Genomic DNA, 20,506 nt, shown 5'->3' with positions numbered 1-20,506 from the left:
ATGGTTTGGCATGAACTCAAGAGAGCCACCAGACATCCCAATAATATTGTTATGACCCAGATCAGACTAAATTTATGAAGAAACCCAAGGGTTCAAATAATTTTTCCTGCACCTTAAATCAATATTACCACAGCATGTTATTTTGAGATAGTCTGAAACTATATATATATATATGTATATATAAAGAAAAAGAAATATATATATATATATATATATATATATATATATATATAATCAAAATTCAAAATATATCAAAATATCATCCAGTGAGAATTTTAATCATAAACACAGTGCATTACACCCATAGCAAGCCATAGAAGTGCCTTTTGATAACTGCTCTTTAATAAGTATACAGAAGAGAAAAAGATTTCAAAGATTTTCCATATAGGCTGTGTAAACGTCCATAGAACTAGCTGGCATTTGATTTAAGTCCATCTGAAAATGGTCCCACCAGTCAATAAATATGCAAGTAGATAATCAGCCATTCAATGCAGCAAGTAAACAAACAATCACAATAACAAGTAAAAATTTACAGGAATAAGCATTAAGTGTACAGTTTCTCTATATTTCACTGACAGTTTCAATATATATATATATATATATATATATATATATATATATATATATATATATATATATATATATAATTTGGCTTTTTTTACAGTCTTTTTTCACATTCAGTGGTCTGTGATGTAAACCCATGACAATGCTGGCTCTTTGTTGTCTGTCTCATCGAGAAGAATACGTATGTATTAACAAAGCAAGATAGCAGCGCAGAAAACATAAAAAAATAAACAAGGTAATGCTGATGGACGTCTTCAACAATGCACAGCCTCGAACGTGATTAACTTCATTTGATGCACATAATAGAACACTACAGCAACTGTTTTGCAATAAGTTTTCTTTCTTTACAAGTATTTTTTTTTTAAAGGGGACCTATTATGCCCCTTTTCACAAGATGTAATATAAGTCTCTGGTGTCCCCAGAATGTACACAAATTCCAGTCGGAGGTGAGCATTCCTATGCCCTACTCACTCCGAAGGGCTAAACATGACCATAAACGATTAAGTTACTTCCTTGAAATGACCATTGCATGTTCCCTTCACTAATGGAACTGTGGAAGGGCCCTTTGTGAAGGGATTCAGTTTTTCACTTTCATTTTGAATGCTCCAACAAATGGCTCCCCCTTGTCGAAGTAAAAACGCTGTTTGGAATTTGCTAGTGGTTAGTGGATAAATGTAAGTAGTTGTTGTAGAGTTAAGTTGATTCAACTCATCGACTAGCACGTACCATCATGTTAATCTAAAAATCTTTCAGAAACAACTTTTGTGCAAATCCAGCGTTGAACTGACCCTTGTTTGTGAAGCAGTCCAGCGTAAAATGATTTACGGAAATATATAATACTTTAACGATTTTCTTCGGCACATATCCTTCATAAATGAAATTCAACCAGTGTCATCAGTAGCTCAGATGTCGGAAGTCTATGGAGACTCTTATAATCGTCGGTACATCAAATAACGGAACATTTGTAATGTTTTTAGGCACAGACATTGTATATCTCCAGCTACTACTCAGGGCAGGATCTATGCTAATAGGACAGATCATCTCCAGTCATGGGGGGGCTTCTGGAACCGCTCGTTTGGAGAGACTATTTATAGTTTATTGGTATTTTAAAAAAGGAGTGGGTGGATTTTACCATTATATGCTGGTTGTTTACATACACTGTGGACACATCTGTGTTCAAACACCTTATAAAAGTACATTTTGCATAACAGGTCCCCTTTAAGCTTGAATCTGTGCTATCAAACGTACATGAATATAAAATATGTTTGCTGATTGTACAGTCAAACCAAGAAAAATATCAACTTAAAAAAAAAATAACAATCAGGCTTAACGAGTCTCTGTTGTTTCAGATTCGTGACATAACTGTATATAGTTATATAATATATAGTACTGTCCATTTACTATATACTGTTTATACACTATATATACTCTATAGTGTATATAGTACAGTCCAACATTTGACAATACCACAAAAAGGACTGAAACACTTAATCCATAGGTTCAGAAGTATGTTTAAGGCGATGAAATCCTACAGTCTTAAATTTCAAGAGAAACATTGATTGTTGTAAAGAGAGACATAAAAAGCATCTGTACAAGGCTGCAACACTGACTGACAAAGTGTAATAATTATTGAAAAAGAACAGAATTGTAGACAATAACATCCAAATCCAATTAAGACACTGTAAAGTGAGCCCCTTTGTCCCTAAAAGGGCGTGTCGTTTAACATGACTCCGCCCTCACTCTTAGCCCAACCCTTTCCCCCGCCCACCTGGCGGAGGTGACTAGGGTGCTAGAGTGTTGTTATCTGAGTCAGCTCAGAGTTTGAGTTTCCTTTCCCTGGATTGGGTTGCGGCTCAGGGCTGACCAGGGGCAGCTCCACGCCTAGTCATGCGGGGTTACTGTTCCCATCCGCAGTCTTGCAGTTGTAGGCCACCTCACGCGCAATGTTGCGCATACGGCTCGACTGCTGCGCATCAAGGCCAAATGGTGAGGGGTGGCAGAACTCGCGGAAGCAGCGCTTGAAGTTTTCGTCAAGGAACGCATAGAGGACGGGGTTAAGGCTGCTGTTGACGTAGCCCAGGGCGATGCAGAAGTGCATGAACACCACCGTCTGGACGCTGGCTAAGTTGAAGCCCAGTGACTGCGCCAGGGCCATGATCTGGATGGGTGTCCAACACACAACGAAAGACGCAACTACCACCAGCACCATGCGTGTGATGCGCCGAAGGTTTCGATCTTTCTCCTTGGATCCCGATAGGATGCGCACGCTGCGCAGGCGCTTCACCATGAGGCTGTAGCACACGCTGATGATCGCCACAGGAATCAGGAATGAGAGAAGGAAAACACACGTCCCGAACACTGGGTCCCAGTAACTGCGAGGATCTGGGAGAACTAAGATGCACTCGATGCCTGAGAGGAAAAAAAAATATTAGTCACATTTAAGCCATGAAACTTGGAGGTTTTAGACAGATGCAAGCTGATGCATTCAAGTTAAAGAATCCATGAAGATATTTTCCTGAAATATCCAGTGCTATTCACCGTTCAGATGGCCATTGACAAAAACAAACAAAAAACCTTTAGAAAACTAAAAGGTCGAAAACTAATAAGTAAATATCTTGAGTGCCACTCAATAATATAGAGATTTTTACAGATTCCGAATTCTCTTTTCTGAAAATGTTTTTCACAGTAAATCATTTTCTCCCTGCCACTCCTCTTGACATTTTTGACAGCCTACATCTGAGAGCATTAAAAGCCTCTCCATTTCTTATATGTGTGAATTCAGACTTTCTGCCTGCTACATCAACACTCCCATTAAACATTTGTCACAAGTGACAAGAGATGGTCTTTCATTCATTCATCCATCCATCCATCCTAAAGCTGCACCCTGACTAGCACATCTGCAGATAAGAGGGCAAACTGCAATTCCGTCCAGAGAACAGTGTCTTTCATACTTAACCTATTTTTCTCCATTAAAATCAACCATTCTGCAGGATTATTTCTAAGGCATTTCAAAATTGCTTTGTATTCGTATCATCCAAAATCAGTCACTCAAATCACATCCGTAAAACAGCAGGATTTTGACAAGCACAGATCTCCTTGCATCTTCAAATAGTTGTGGAAACAGACTGGGAAAAATATGCAGTGTATCTGAATTTCTAACCTCCCACGATCCACCAATAGGAAATGGAATCATAATGAATCATATGCCATGCTGACCAAGCAACCCGTTGTTCCAAGTCCGCTTGTTTGTCTGAAGACTATTTTGAGACGGACAGCTTTGCTAAAAAGTTAAACAAATATTTAACAGCTACACTGCTGGACATTTGTTTACAGACATTCGTCCACATCCGTCCAATTCTGAATCTCCAAATCCCCCCCCCCCCCCCTCCCCTCTGCTTCTGTCTGTATTTCCCTGCAGTGTCAACGGCAGCAGAACGCAACTCACATGAAGTGATGAATAAATAAATATGTTGCAGCCTGGCAGTAATGGAGAGGAGAAAGAGTGTTACGAAAGAAATCTGTCTGAACATTCTGCTCAGAGAAACACTGATCATTTGAACTGTACTGCGTGTCCAAAGAGTTTGAGCTATTTTCATCAAACTCTATATACAGTAAAGCACACTGGCATTGTTAGAACCTCTTAAAGAGTGCTTCTGTCTTTTATCTCAGACCCCAAGGATCTGCGATTAATTCAGCTGTCAGCACATTAAAAAGGCGGTGATTATGTTTCGTGAACAAAGATGCTGTGAGCTAAGAGGTGACACAAGATATTTACTCTTTTTCTCACTCTTCCACGACTGGTCTCTTCCATTCAAACTGGATGTTTCCACGGAAAAGATGATACTAATTAACTTTAATGCTTATAGTGACACTGCCAAAAAAAAACAAAGAAAAAAAAATGCCAAGCAATATTACAGTAATAAGTTAATTATATATGTATATATACTATATATATTTCATATTATTTATACTAAAATTCAAAAGTTTCGGGTCAGTACAATTTTTGAATGAAATTAGGCTAACATTTTTATTCAGTAAGTGTTTCTGTTTCAAATAAATGCTATTCTTATGAACTTTCTATTCATCAAAGAATCTTGGGGGGAAAACCACGTTTTCCACAAAAATACTAAGCAGTGTTAAGCAACTGTTTTCAACATTGATAATAATTATACGGAATGTTTCTTGAGCACCAAATTAGCATATTAGAATGATTTCTGAAGCATCGTGTGACACAGAAGACTGGAGTAATGGCTTGAGAGTTACAATTTTAAATTGTAATAATATCACTGTTTTTGTTGCATTGATAAAATAAAAGCTTGGTAAACATAAGATATGTAAATATAAGAGAGTCTAGGGTCAGTCATTTAAAAAAAAAAATGTTATACTGATATAAAGTCTTTAACCTCTAATAAAATTAACCTCTAACAGGCACAAATGCATGCATAGGTCCATGTACAGGATCAGGTTTACACTTAATCTGTAATGTAAATGCTTTGTCCTTTAATGTGTTAGTTTAGTGTTAATCACTTCCCTGAGAGGGAACTAAAGATCAGCAAAGGTTTTTTTTTTTACACAACACAATACATCTAAATGGGCTTATCCATTATTTATTTTTTTAGATCTATTAGGTTCTTGAATAATGGATGAGAAGAGGGTGTTGAGGAGATATCGAACAGACCCAGGACCTAGCCTAGGTGTCACACATACACACAAATACAAATGAGTGGTCACGCACACACCTTAACTGATGGACACATAGTTAACAGGTCACAAATCAAAATGTAATTTATTTTATTTTATATCCAACCTGGATTTTTTTCCATATGAGATTCACTCTTACAAACTCAAAGTGTATTTCAAACTGACAAGAATGCACACTCACATTTAAGAAGAAAGGCAAGCTCAGCATGGTATTAAACCTGTTTCCCGCTAATACAATTAACCTAGCAAGGTACTTTCATGTTTGTTTTTTCTTACTAAAAAGAAACTTCATTCAATTAGTAAATGCTATGATTATCAAGAGCTCAAAAACCACAGGAAAGAAAGGCTCTTTTGGGTCACCTGTGGTTCTGCTTTCTGAACAGTGTGCAGAGCAATTACTGCAACTTCAATGGAACCCTTAACAGCAAAATGATTAACACTGAAATGCTCTGATGTGCTTTTTAAAGCCCATTAATAGTGCATGTATTGTTGACAAACAATCCCCCCCCTCCCCCTCACTTATGAATGAAGGCCAATGTCATTGATACTAATCAGGGTTCGAATTATGATTTCATCTTTGTGGGGGTCTCTTTAAAAAAAGAAAGAAAAGTACCCCACGAGCAGGCGTGGTGTATGTGATAAATAAATAGCTAAATACTGCACTTCATTATTTTGAGTTCAACGTACGTTTATTAATACAGGAGTAGAGAATATTTGGGTCTAGTTCGTTACCTCTAGGGGGGTCTGGGGGCATGCCCCCCCAGGAAGAAAATTTTGTACATTTTAAAGATAAATTGATTAATCTGGTGCACTTTGAGTCACCCGAATCCGCTGTTAAAAATAATCCAACCGCCCACACATATGATATTCTTTGATTTAGATCTGCATCTGATCATCATTACAATTTTTCAAATTCTCAATGTTAAGCATGATAATATGGTAAAATATCACACTGAAGTAGGCTGATTTAAAATTAACATTTATTTAAATTAAAAGTTATTCTTTGGCCAAAATTACATTTCCTTAATATCCTAAACAGAGGCTTTTTACTCCCTTCAAAGTTAAATTGTCAATGTTTCATTACATCCCTGTTGCCAAACACTCTATCAGAATACATTTTTTACCTTTACGATTGGGCATTTTTCCCTCTAATTTTATGTATCCTATGCTCCATCTTTCTTTTAAAATATTCCTTAATTTGATCAATACATTAAATCAGAATAATAAGACAGTAGGCTGTTACCAATCAAATTAAATAATTTACATTGAAAAATTACAACTGTAGTAAATGCCCTGATATGTTTTCCTTGATTGATTTTCTCTAAAGAGAAAACAATTACGTTGTTGAAAACGAAAGTAAAAGAGTGACGCTCATTTCGTTTTACCATGATAAGAGTTCCGTGTCTTTATTAAAATCAACACATTATAATGATTTATCTGTCATCCATCCTCGATTAATTTGAATGTAGGCTAATTTTTTTTATTATTTGTCTCGCCCAACCCGCGCAGCACTATCGGCAAACTTAATGGCCACAGGCCGAGTTTTGTTGAGAGCCGGAGGCGGCTGCCTCGTAATTCCATGCAGGAAAACCCTGAAAGGAGTTCGCTAAAATATTGCTGGGGCCCTACCTAGCGTCCCCCCAAATAATTTTTTTGCTAGTAGCTACTTTTGTGTATTTAAATGTCTGAAAGCTAAAATAAACATTATGTGGTTAAAAAAACTGAATAGTTGTGATATATTGAGCGCATCTGTCTCTGGCTCAGCGCCAGCCAACGCGCAAAAGCACTTTTGAATTTAGCAGTTGATCATGTGATGCACTGACTGTTCTAATCACACCGCTATGAACGTACGTGCGAAAGGGTTAACAAATATGCCTCGATTATTGAAGGAAAAAGTGCTTTATTTGTAATTTAAAATGATGGTGCTGATGATTTTTAGAGCCCCCACAGGTGTAGGATTTTACTGCTTTCATGGGAGCTCATACTCTCTCTATGGGAGCTCAGCTCCCACTGGCTCCCACGTAATTCGAACCATGATACTAATACAGCTACAGATATCTTAATGACATTTCTTAATTATAGCCATTCAACATTACAGTTTAATTGAAAGCTATACATTTTTTTAACATTAGGCTTCAAAAAAATAACAACTTTTAAGTGAACTTAAAACAATCCTCCCATAAACCCATAATAAACGTAATATTTACCTGTGCCCTTCCTACCAATCTAATAGATATGACAAATTTAATAAAAATATCAAACAGTTTGCACTGCATAAACTATAAATTAAATCTAGATTAATCCTTATTAAAGCTACAGAAGTTATTTAGTCAAGAGCAGAGACTAATTTCCTCAGTTTCCTTTGTTCTTTGATTAACATTAATGACAGACAGTATTAGTGACTGCTGTTACTCTAAGGCCCCGTTCACACTGCAGGCAAAAGTGGCCCAAATCTGATTTTTTTGGGGTCAAGTGACCAGGTCAGACTTCTTCAGAGGTAGTGTGAACACTCAAATCTAGCCCAGATCTGATTTTTTCAAATCAGATTTAGACCACATACATATGTGGTCCTGAATCAGACCCAGATCTGATTTTTTTCAATGCAGCCGTAGTGTGAACAATCAAGGCGGATTTGATGCGACTTTTACGTCAATCTACGTCGACATTTGTCACAATTATGCGCCGGCAAAGCCCTAGACACAACAAACACAGACAGTAGCCTAACATTAAAAACTTGACTAGATATGGAGAACAGCGATGAAGCGATTCAATGAGAGTGAGGTGTTAGATCTAAGTAGTATATGGGGAGATACTTCAATTCAAGCTAGAAGGACCTACCGTAACCGCTCCGTTTTTGAAAAAATTGCACACGAAATGGAAGAACGGGGACACAGGAGAACAGCGTCTCAGTGAAACTATTCACCTCATATTCCCACCACTCCTGGCTTCGTCTATGCATCCACACAAATCTCTGTAGTGAATTTGCAACCATAAACCCGCAAAAGTTTCCATTACACAAACATTATGAAATGAATGCGAATATGTTTACTTCCTCCATAACCTCCCGAACTTTAGTGCAACCGCGTGCTGCGTCTGATGTCATTGTTATTGTTCTTTTGCGCATGCCGGTTAGTTTGAAACCTCAAACAGTTCACACTGCAATCAGATATAGGTCACATTTTAAAAGGTAATGTGAACAGCCAATCAAAATATTCGGATCGGAGCAAAAAATCAGAATTGAGCATTAGGACTTGCGGTGTGAACTAAAGTCCAAACTAAGATCTGACGCTGCTGCACATGGCACGGTTCTCACATGCGTCTCATTCTCACAACTCTTTACATTCATTTAAGACTTTGTTTAACTTATTTAAGACTGCTCTTATGAGGACACTCGACAAAACATGTGTTGTTTGTTCAAATGCGAAAAAGAGAACTCAATTTTTTCCGCTGTCTATGCACACAATACTGATGCGCGTCTTAATAAATCATAAATTAATTTTAGTAGTAAATAGGTAATAAAAGTAAACAAAAAAAGTAAATAGTGTCATAACGGTACACACACACACTCACCATTGTCATCTTCCACGTCTCCAAGTACCATAGCCGGGACCCCTATGGCTGAAGCCAAGACCCACACACAAATATTGACCACTTTGGCCTTGTGGGGCGTCCGCATGTCCAGGGCTTTCACCGGGTGGCACACGGCCACGTATCGATCCATGCTCATCACGGTCAAGGTGAACACACTAGTGAACATGTTATAGTAGTCGATGGAGACGACTGCCTTGCACAGGGCATTGCCAAAGGGCCAGAAACCAAGGAACACATCCGTGCCCTGGAAGGGAAGCGTAGCCAGAACCAACGCATCGGCCAGTGCCAGGTTGAAGATATAGATGTTGGTAGCTGTCTTCATCTTGGTATATCTGGGAAAGTGACAGAGAAAGAGACAATACAAATAAAAAGAGAATGAAAATATAAATCAGGATGAACAGCTAAACACAATTATCTTGACAAAAAGCAGTCTGTGTTTGCAAGGAAACAGATCAGTTGTCGCTCCCCTGGGCACTCCGCAACAATGGCATTAAAATGACATTTCACATCAAATCCGCTTTGCTTTTTAATGTGTTGTCGGCAATGTCTTGTTTTATTTGATAGCTTCAACCTGTGATCCCCACTGTGAAAATGCTCCAAGATTCACAAACAATTACAAATATTGGAATCAGAATCAGAAAGAGCTTTATTGCCAAGTCTGCTTGCACACACAAGGAATTTTCTTGGTAAATATGAGCAAAGCACTGCCATGACAATGCATTAAAAGCATGAATTATTAGGTTGCCAGCTGTTTTATGATGTTTGAGAAAGGTAGATAACAGTTGCTGTGCTGTACCAATAATCACATCATTCACAACACCTCTTCATTCACTCAGGATCTAACAAATGTTTTGACATTGTTGAAATTAAAATTAAAAGCATATGATGTAGTAGAAAAATGTATAATAAACAAATAAACAAATCATTATTTAATGAATACAATGTTGTAGGGTATGGACCAATCAGACACAAACTAATTATTCATTATATACAAAGGTTTATGAAACTCCAAAACTAACAGCCCAAATGAACGAACACAAGGGCAGAAACAGTGTCATGTTACAGGGCATGATAAGGAGATGTTACGACCTCCGAGGAATGTGGCCACATGCACAAGAGAGAGATACAATGGGAACACAGAAACCCTCTTTAAAACAGATTTTGCTGCATTAATCATAGACTAACTGATCTATAAATGAACATGCATAAAACTGTGATGACTATTGTGACTATTATGTGACTGTGTGAGTATTATGTATGGTATGTACCCTGGTATACCACCAACTAACGATCAATGTAACCTAACCTGTATCATGCCTCCTACCTAATTAATCCTCATTTAATGACTCACACTTTGATCTACATCACCTTCTTCTAGAATGCAGTGTGGATGTGTTATAGCTATCTGAGCATTAATGAAGGTATAACCATGCATGAGACAAAGACTCGTGCATCAACTAAGAGCCACTTTTCCCTCTCAGACATGTCACCGATCTTATTGGTCGAGTTCAACCCTTGGGGGTGGATCCTTTCCAGCCTTTATTAGAGACATGTGACCTCCCTCTCTTAGTTCTTTCAGTCAGCCGCAACACTGTTCTGGTGATACTGGGGAACCCCCTCCCCCTCCACGGGGGCCCCAGGGCCCAGCAGGCCTCGATCCAACCAGATATGGGCTTAGGCCGGAGAAAGAAGACTCTCTCACAAAGAACCAAGGACAATCTCAGGAGTTTTGGAACAAAGATTCCAACCAACAACGACTCCAATCACCCACTCTTCCGACTTCCTCACTTCTCCTGGGTGCTCGGCGTGGCCTCAACAGGGCCTCAGGCCTTGAACAAACCAGCCATTCGTTCCTGGAGAAAGATAAGTCTCAACCAACTTCCACTTGTCACTGCCGGAACCATCAACGACTTAAATTTCCAACAACTTCAAGAATTGTTCCCATTACAAATGCAAGTATTCAATTCAATGAAATGTGAAAATGAAATTCTGATGGTTCTTCTCATAATCCCTTTTTCCGGTTTCCAATTTAATCCCATCACTAACCTATTTGTGTATGTATGTGTGTTTAGTTTATTTATGTTTATGATTTAGTTAATAAAACGTATGCACTTTATGTATTTGGTTCTGATTTGCTTGCAATATGAAGTCCCTTTACTGTTTTTGTTCTTGCTACAGGCTCAAAACGCTGTACATACTAAGAAATAATTATTCTTCTGTGGCCAGGGAAGATACCCTTTTCTTAGAATAAATTAATAATCAAAAGAGTTTGTTGGACGAACTGATTACTTGATTGTAATATTAATTTAGCCATGTCAAGTTAATCCAATTAACTGACCCAAATATTCATAATTAATCATAACAAGTTATTATTGATTATTAATATTTCCTATAGCTAGGTTCCTTACAATGTAACCAAAATATTTGTATATAAATATGCACATTTATTTTAATGTGTGCCTTGTATTGTGAAAAGAGCTACATGCAAATCAAATTGGCTTGACATTTATTATTGCAATTATAATAATTAAAAAATACTTTTTCTAAAAAATTAATTAAGTCAATTATTTTAAGACAAAATTGCAGCACCAATTTTTTGCAATATGAAATGATCCTCAAAATCTCTGCCTGGTGGTTTTGTTCATCTTTAATCAAATTGAAATTTAACAATAATGACAGGTAAAATCTTTTTCAGGCTGGTTCAGCAGGTTAGAAATTATGCCTGATGCCTCTGCTATCTCTCTGTCTGGATTTGTGTTTATTTGTTTATTTAGAGTTCTCTTTCATATCATTTTAAAGAGTGTGAATATATTTGACAATGAGATCTCACATCTGACTTTGAAATGCTCCATCAATTCAAGTAATTTCTAGTAGTTATGTTGCCATTACACTTCCAAAAACTTCCTCTTTTTGACCAATACCACAAAACCTTGTTCTCACTCAATTACTTGTAAATTTACTTTAAAGTGCCCCTATGCTATTTTAAAGGTTCCCAATTTTGTTTTGGAGGTCTCCTACAACAGATTTAAATGCATCAAAAATGTTCTCATAATTTTCATTTTCTCATAATATACATTGCAGAATCACCATATTTTGCAATGCTTCTCAAACAACTCATCTGCAGATTCAGTCTCCTTTAATCCCTCCTTTCTGTGAGCCTGCTCTGCTCTGATTGGCCAGATGGCCCAGTCTGTTGTGACTGGTCAACGGCTTAAAAAGCATACCAGAAATGAAATGCCAATTACTATAACTGAATTTCATCTCCAGAGGCTTCCTAAAGCTCAACGATTGTACGCCGAAGCCTTCCTAGCCTGAATGACAGTCCTCAGATCTGCCTTTGGTTTAGAGGACTTCGGCTGAGAGTGCTGTCTCAGACCCCAGGCTTTTTGCGGGGGGGCTCGAGAGGCAACACACTCCTTCTGCTGCTGCAGGTGTGAGGAGCTGGGGGCTGACTGGTGGGGCTACTCCGTGACAGCAGACCCACGAGATCTGGAACGACGTCGGGGGATTAGTTACTTAAATGTGGTTGACTGTCACTTTGCTTCCTGAAACCTCTCGACGACAGTATTGACTGCGTCGCCGAAAAGGCCAGAAGGCGAAAGCGGGGCATCGATTGGAAGGCCCTGGCTTTCTCCCCAATGCCCGACAGGTTAAGCCATAGGTGTCTCTCGGTGGCTACCAGTGCTACCATGGAGCGGCCGATGGCACGGGCCGTCTCCTTGGTAGTACGGGAAGACAAGTCTGCTGTTTGGCTGAGCTCTTTAACATCGCTGAGGGCGACCTTCCTTGCTTTCGTCCATTTCTTTTATGAGGTCGGCCTGGTATCCCTGCATGATCCCCATCATGTGCAGGCATGCACCAGCCCGACCGGCCACCATATATGCCCTTCCCACCAATGCTGATGTTGTACGGCAGGGTTTGGGGGGCAGCGCCGGAGCCTTTAGGGATGATGCAGCATCAGGTGAAAGATACGTCATTCCATAATGTATACGGTATACGTTACGAAGGCTGTGACCGAGCCTGCAGGAAACGTTCATCTAATTTACTTTTCTTAAACGTTTCCTGCTTTTCTGATGGCCATTCGATATTTAATTTGGCCACTGCTCTGGTCACAACCTCCAGCGAGTTTATAATTTTGTTCAGTGGACGTGTATATATATATATATATATACACAGTGCCTTGCGAAAGTATTCGGCCCCCTTGAACTTTTCGACCTTTTGCCACATTTCAGGCTTCTAACATAAAGATATAAAACTGTAATTTTTGTGAAGAATCAACAACAGGTGGGACACAATCATGGAGTGGAACGAAATTTATTGGATATTTTAAACTTTTTTAACAAATAAAAAACTGAAAAATTGGGCGAGCAAAATTATTCAGCCCCCTTAAGTTAATGCTTTGTAGCGACACCTTTTGCTGCGATTACAGCTGTAAGTCGCTAGGGGTATGTCTCTATCAGTTTTGCACATCGAGAGACTGAAATTTTTGCCCATTCCTCCTTGCAAAACAGCTCGAGCTCAGTGAGGTTGGATGGAGAGCGTTTGTGAACAGCAGTTTTCAGTTCTTTCCACAGATTCTCAATTGGATTCAGGTCTGGACTTTGACTTGGCCATTCTAAAACCTGGATATGTTAATTTGTGAACCATTCCATTGTAGATTTTGCTTTATGTTTTGAGTCATTGTCTTGTTGGAAGACAAATCTCCGTCCCAGTCTCAGGTCTTTTGCAGACTCCATCAGGTTTTCTTCCAGAATGGTCCTGTATTTGGCTCCATCCATCTTCCCATCAATTTTAACCATCTTCCCTGTCCCTGCTGAAGAAAAGCAGGCCCAAACCATGATGCTGCCACCACCATGTTTGACAGTGGGGATGGTGTGTTCAGGGTGATGAGCTGTGTTGCTTTTACGCCAAACATAACGTTTTGCATTGTTGCCAAAAAGTTCGATTTTGGTTTCATCTGACCAGAGCACCTTCTTCCACATGTTTGGTGTGTCTCCCAGGTGGCTTGTGGCAAACTTTAAACGACACTTTTTATGGATATCTTTAAGAAATGGCTTTCTTCTTGCCACTCTTCCATAAAGGCCAGATTTGTGCAGTATACGACTGATTGTTGTCCTATGGACAGAGTCTCCCACCTCAGCTGTAGATCTCTGCAGTTCATCCAGAGTGATCATGGGCCTCTTGGCTAGATCTCTGATCAGTCTTCTCCTTGTATGAGCTGAAAGTTTAGAGGGACGGCCGGGTCTTGGTAGATTTGCAGTGGTCTGATACTCCTTCCATTTCAATATTATCGCTTGCACAGTGCCAGTGTTAATTTCGTTGACGAAAATAACGACGAAAATTATTCGGCAACGACATTTTTTCACAGACGAAAACGAGACGATAACTAAATAAAACCTAGTTTTGAATGACAAAGACTATGACGAAAATCTATTGACATTTTCGTCAACGAATAAAAACTAGACGAAAATGTTAGACAGTGACGATTTGGGAAGCGATCCGTCAGAACTGATGTCCTGCGTGTGTGGTAGATGCGCACATTTGTAGGCTACTGTAACGTGATCTACCCCGCGGTCATAAAACGTTAAAAAATGTGAACGTCTGGGAGAATGAGTAGAGCAGACATATAGATCTCAGAATAAGAGTGACGATGCAAAAAAGAGCTCTATTCGGTGCGGTTTTCTTTGCGCACACACCTAACCCGAAGCATGCAGTCATGCACAATACACCTACAGCGCGCGAGTAGGCTACTGAATTGAGCTCTCTTTCGTGTCTGAATGGAGAAATACACAACAGTATGTCTAAATGTCCTTTTTGGAGAGTATTCATGTAAACTATGCTGGTTATGTCTTAAACTGTGAGTGTGTCGGATGTGCATCAGTGCAATTGTATCCGCATGTCATTGGACATGATCCGACGTCTTAAAGTGACAGTGGCAATAAACCTAATGCGGTCCGTGTCCTTAATTTTGATCAAGCAACAAAAGAAAAAGAGAAAAGCATTCACTGTTTGTTAATAGCTTTAATAAGGATTAATTATATTTAATTCATACAAATAAATATGTCTGCTTGAAAGAATAAAGAATGATGTGTAAGTAGTTATAAGGAATGAATATATCATTCATTGTAAAGAAGACTGTGTTGTACTTTAGGAAAAGTGGTTTTATTTCATTTTAAGATATTTTTTAAGTAACAGCAGTTAAATCTGTATCTGTATTGCATGTTCAAACTTAAAAATCATTCATATTAATAGGTTAATAGATGTTTTCTCCGGGAGAATATGGGTTTGGAAATTTTAGAGAAATTCTAAATTAATGCATTACAATTGAACTAAACCCATTATATTTTAGTCGACTAAATCTACTGTAGATTTAGTCGACTAAAATGTTATTGTATTTCGTCGACTAAAACTAGACTAAAACTAAAACAATTCAGATGACTAAAATATGACTAAAACTAAATGGCATTTTAGTCAAAAGACTAAGACTAAAACTAAATCAAAATTTGCTGACAAAATTAACACTGCACAGTGCTCCTTGGGATGTTTAAAGCTTGGGAAATCTTTCTGTATCCAAATCCGGCTTTAAACTTCTCCACAACAGTATCTCGGACCTGCCTGGTGTGTTCCTTGTTCTTCATGATGCTCTCTGTGCTTTAAACGGACCTCTGAGACTATCACAGAGCAGGTGCATTTATACGGAGACTTGATTACACACTGGTGGATTGTATTTATCATCATTCGTCATTTACGTCAACATTGGATCATTCATAGATCCTCACTGAACTTCTGGAGAGAGTTTGCTGCAAGTAAAGGGGCTGAATAATTTTGCTCGCCCACTTTTTCAGTTGTTTATTTGTTAAAAAAGTTTGAAATATCCAATACATTTCGTTTCACTTCATGATTGTGTCCCACTTGTTGTTGATTCTTCACAAAAAATTACAGTTTTATATCTTTATGTTTGAAGCCTGAAATGTGGCAAAAGGTCAAAAAGTTCAAGGGGGCCGAATACTTTCGCCAGGCACTGTATATATATATATATATATATATATATATATATATATATATATAGGATGGCTGCCCTCTGCTGGGTGTGTGTTCACTACTCACTACTCGTAATGTCTGTACACTTACTTGGATAGGTTAAATAAAGAGGACATGGGGGAATGGGTTACCATAGTTGGCCTTCACATGTCATTTTAAAAAAAATAATGTTTATTATTATTACTTTCACTATACTTTATTTACATTATAAGTCAACCTTGGAATTGATCAAATATACATTTTTACCAGATTTTTGCTGATTAGGTTTTGGTCAGAGGTCTAGACAGAGGAAACTGGGCACTCTTAAATTTAACTTTCAGTGCACTTTATTAGCTTGACAAAAATAGTATTTAAATAATTACAGCCTGTTTTTAAAACTAAAATCATTTGTGCAAATAAATAAAATAAAATAAAGTATAATAATATTAAAAAAGAAAATCTATCTTCTCTAATACAGCATCATTATGAGATGACATGGTGCCTTTTGACTCCTCTGCTGTACTTTCTTGGGTCGTTATGCAACAGCGTGAGCCAGACTGAGTAAGTGTGGTGAAGAAGAGAGGAAGACAGACAGCACATCCTCCTCCAGTCCTTAGTCACGCAGGTATAGAACAATTCGAATCATACAGCACCACAAACATCACCATGGAGAATAATCAGTGTAAGTAAGGCCTATGGATCCAAAAGTAAGCACTATCAAAGCGTACTATCAAATATGTTATTATACAGTATATGTATGGTACTAATATGGTACTTTTAGATTATTTGTTGAACTTCCCAGGAAGTGGAACAAAAGATTTGAGTTGCATGAATTGCAAAAGAGTTTTCATATTTCCAGCTGTATGGTAGCACAATACAAACACTGACAGGCACTGCTGTAAAATGACTCTAGTGATAATAATTTCACTGAACTTCATAAACCTAATTATGAAACTGTATGTGTGAGTCAGTGTGAGTTAGAGCTTCACCAGCGTTATTAGAATGCCACTTATAAGTCCCTGTGGGTTTATGGTGACAAGCTGAACCAACAAATGAAAACAACACCCTGTTTTCAATGATATATTGTATTTAATAAACAGTGAACAGACTTCATTAGAAGTTAACAGTAATTATCTTATAACTGCCTCAAAATTACAAAGTAACATTGCACTGATCAAATTATAATCTCAATATACAGTTTCAATATTTCACTGTAAAAGCATGATCATATAAAGACTGGGCATTTTAAGAAGTTTTCAAATATGATTTCGAACACTGAGATCGTTTTCACAAAACAATCATACAGTATATCATACTATGGCAAGCAGTAGAGGAGCTCCTTAACACTCATTAACACTCACTCCATTCCCATGGGTCTCAGCCCCGCTCTGCTTCCCACACATACCTTTTCCTATCACAAAAAATATAACCCCGTATTTTGCCGGTTTTAGTTTTATAAATGGTTACAATGTTTTTCAGCGGGCATAATACAAGTCAATAATTTATTAAATCAAGGCGGCAGGTTGCTCACCTATTCTGAGTTTCTAGATGTCCATAAAATTCCACTGAGAGTTGTCATGGATGTGATTCCCACAGGGTCTTGACATTATTCAGTGCTCATACCCAAAACAGTATTGCACCCCCTTTTGCTTTTCATTTATTTGATACTGCAATTTGCAATCTTTGATTTTCCCCTGGAGTTCACCGTAATGAATTGCTGTAAAAATTACAGCATTATTTTACAGCAGCTGGCTGTTTTCTAATGATACAGCATATTGCTGTAAACTGCAATGCATTCTGGGGTTGCGCGTCGGTTTGATTCAAAATACAGAATATTGCTGTAAATTTCAAATCTTCAGAGGTATTGTGATCTTCAACGGTCGTGTCGGCGGCGGCAAGAGGAGAGATTCTCAACTCTGTGGTAAGTGACTGATTATTTCAGTTTCTTATTTTTCATGTTGGGTTACTCGTAGACTATGAAGGTAACGTTATATTCGCGGTTCATATTGGTAACTTAACCCCGGATCACACATCCTCCGACCGCGGGGCGCGAGGGAGACTTGCGCGGGGCTTCAGCAGCACGGACGCGGTAGTATTTCACACATTCCTCGGGATCTATGGGCTCCTATGTTAAGAATTACATGCTTTAATGACAAAAGTCGGTATTCACACGAGCTTCGTGTTGATCAGCACACTTTGTCGTGATTATTGTATGGTGTAAATCAAATCAAAATCAAGTCATCTGTTAAAATGGGCGCCGAAATTAAAACGGCGTTGCTAAAACCTTGCGTCAGACTCACAGAGGATGTGTGTCATATAACGTTAGCCTACATTTTGAATGGTGCTGTAATACCAGTTTTGTCGCATGTTTAATATGCCGGTGTAAAAATCCCTTACATTTCAGTACATATATTTTAGCTATAGCCTACTCTGTGTGTGTAATTAGCTTATTGTTTGTATTATGCCTTTGTTCATTTTATTTAAAAGAAAGAGTTCCTGCACTCTGAATACTAAAATATAGTTTAAATGTAAAAAGCTGAAAAATAAAAATGGTATAGTAAAAAATAACTTTTGCCACATGTGCTATTGTTTTAGGAGACAATTTGACAAGTGGACACTGGAAGGCCAAGTTTTGTGTAAGGAGAGCATTCAGCCCAGCTTCCTGTCTGGCCTTGCCATACTGTTCACTGCATATTACATATGCAATCAGGAGGAGGCACCTTGGAGTTCATTTAAAGGTAATGATTGAATTCTTAACTACTTCAGTACCTGCATTTTACACATGTATTCAATATCAGAACTTGCCTTTAGATATATTATCTGTTGAGTTAATTAGTCTTAATTACATATTGTCTGTTTCCTGGCCCTTTAGGTGCTTTGCATGTATCAATCCGGAGAGAGGAACAAAGAAGTCGAGAGGAAAATTGCCATCTAAAACGACAGGGCAAATGGTACAGAAGAAACAGGTTGCAGTGAACCCACATGTTGCCACTCTCCCCAGCAAAGTGATGGGTTATCAGTGGAATTTCTGAAATGTAAGTAACACACACACACACACACACACACACACACACACACACACACACACACACACACACACACACACACACACACACATATACAAAGATCTATTTTTTCTTTAATTGTAACCTTTTAATATTCTCTACCTGTCTCGAACTGTATCTGTCATCCCTCTATCTGTCTCTGACTATATCATTATGTTTTGTAATATATCTAATATATTGTCCTTTTCAATATTTCTAGCCACTCTTTGCATCCTGTGATGGAACAGCATCTGGAGCTGAATTATTCTCCATTTTTGATCAGAAGTTTGTTGGACTCACTTGGGGCCTTGTTGTTTGGATATGTTTGTCTGGTAATGAAGTGGTGAAAATTCATCCGTGTCCATGTTTTTCAGAACCATTTTATTATGATCATGTTGGTCAACTTGTTTTAAATGTATGTCGTTTGCGTATTTCTTCTTTGTGTGAAGGGCCATGACGGCTAATTTGTTTCAAGCAATTAAAAAATATTTAATTTCATGTCCATTTAAAAAAAAATACAAGTTTGTAAATAAAAATTAAATCAAAATATACAAAATACACTGTTTTATTACTTTTTTTCATGCATATTTTAAAGTTATAAATTAAACAAATGTTGACCTGTTTTTCAAGATTAGGATTGTTGAATGATTTATTTGTTTGTGAAGTAATAGGGGAATTAAGTTGTGCATTATACAACACTTAATGTATTTAAAAACAATTTGCATTTGATGAATAATTAACATTTCAAATTCAGCTGCCAGTCATTAATATTCAGACATCAGGAAAATATATTGTATATACTGCATTTTACATATTTCCTCTAGATATAGCAAATACAGAGAATCATGTAACTTACTGTAAGAAATACAACATTTTAAAAAATACTGTAATCAGAGAATACAGTAAAATTCTGTAAATTAAATTACAGACGCTACTGTAAAAAATACAGTAACTGGCTGGCAACCCTGCTGCCAGTATTTTACTGTAAAATTTACAGGTAATTTTTAACAGTGTTGTTAAAACTATTCATTTTTTTTTATTATTATTCAACCAGATCAAATGAATGGCAAATAAAGTTGTGCTCAAGTTGAGTCTCGTGTGTTTGTCAATTGTCACTACCAGAGCTGATCTGGGTTGTTTTTTTTCCACAGGGTTACCACATCAAACTAAAACTAGAGAGATTAAACATTTCACAGCAGGCGTGGTTCTAGCTAGAAAATCTAAAGTTGGATGAGTAAAAGAAAATCTCACTGGACAGAGAGAGGTGCTTTGAAAAGTTAAAACTGAAGGCTGAGAGATTCAGTCTCTGTTAGTCTGGGATGGAAAAAAGAAGGGACTCGTGAGAATTGTGGTTGATCTTGCACTGACAGCATTTCAACTCCTTGAAAACCAGACTGGGATTAGACAGCACTGAAACTAGACCCTGGGCCTGAGAGCAGCAGAAGGAAGAGATCAATGAAGTGGAGGGATGGAGAGAGAGTAATCAAGGTTGAGACATCGGAGAGGGAAAAGAGCGTTCAGATCTACAGATATGATGAGGCTGCAGTGAGCTATTGGGGAAACCTTTGGGAATACATTCATGCACA

General features: G+C 37.9%; 1 protein-coding gene across 1 annotated transcript in view; it reads right to left on the bottom strand.

Annotated features, from left to right (window-relative positions):
- Positions 1 to 886: 886 nt before the first annotated feature.
- Positions 887 to 20,506, bottom strand: part of oprl1 (opiate receptor-like 1) — a 49,992-nt gene continuing 30,372 nt past the window's right edge. Inside the window, exons 3-4 of the mRNA XM_077214289.1 lie at positions 8,836 to 9,188; positions 887 to 2,973 (exon numbers count right to left, since the gene is read on the bottom strand). Of these exons, the coding sequence (XP_077070404.1) occupies positions 2,450 to 2,973; positions 8,836 to 9,188 (877 nt within the window). The 3' untranslated portion in view covers positions 887 to 2,449. The remainder of the gene's footprint in view (positions 2,974 to 8,835; positions 9,189 to 20,506) is intronic.

This window comes from Siphateles boraxobius, unplaced genomic scaffold, assembly GCF_051911475.1.
Source record: "Siphateles boraxobius isolate OS27281-9 unplaced genomic scaffold, OSU_SipBor_1 68, whole genome shotgun sequence".
Taxonomy (NCBI): domain Eukaryota; kingdom Metazoa; phylum Chordata; class Actinopteri; order Cypriniformes; family Leuciscidae; genus Siphateles; species Siphateles boraxobius.
Note: the sequence above shows the minus strand (reverse complement) of the source record. Positions and strands in the feature narration are given on the sequence as shown.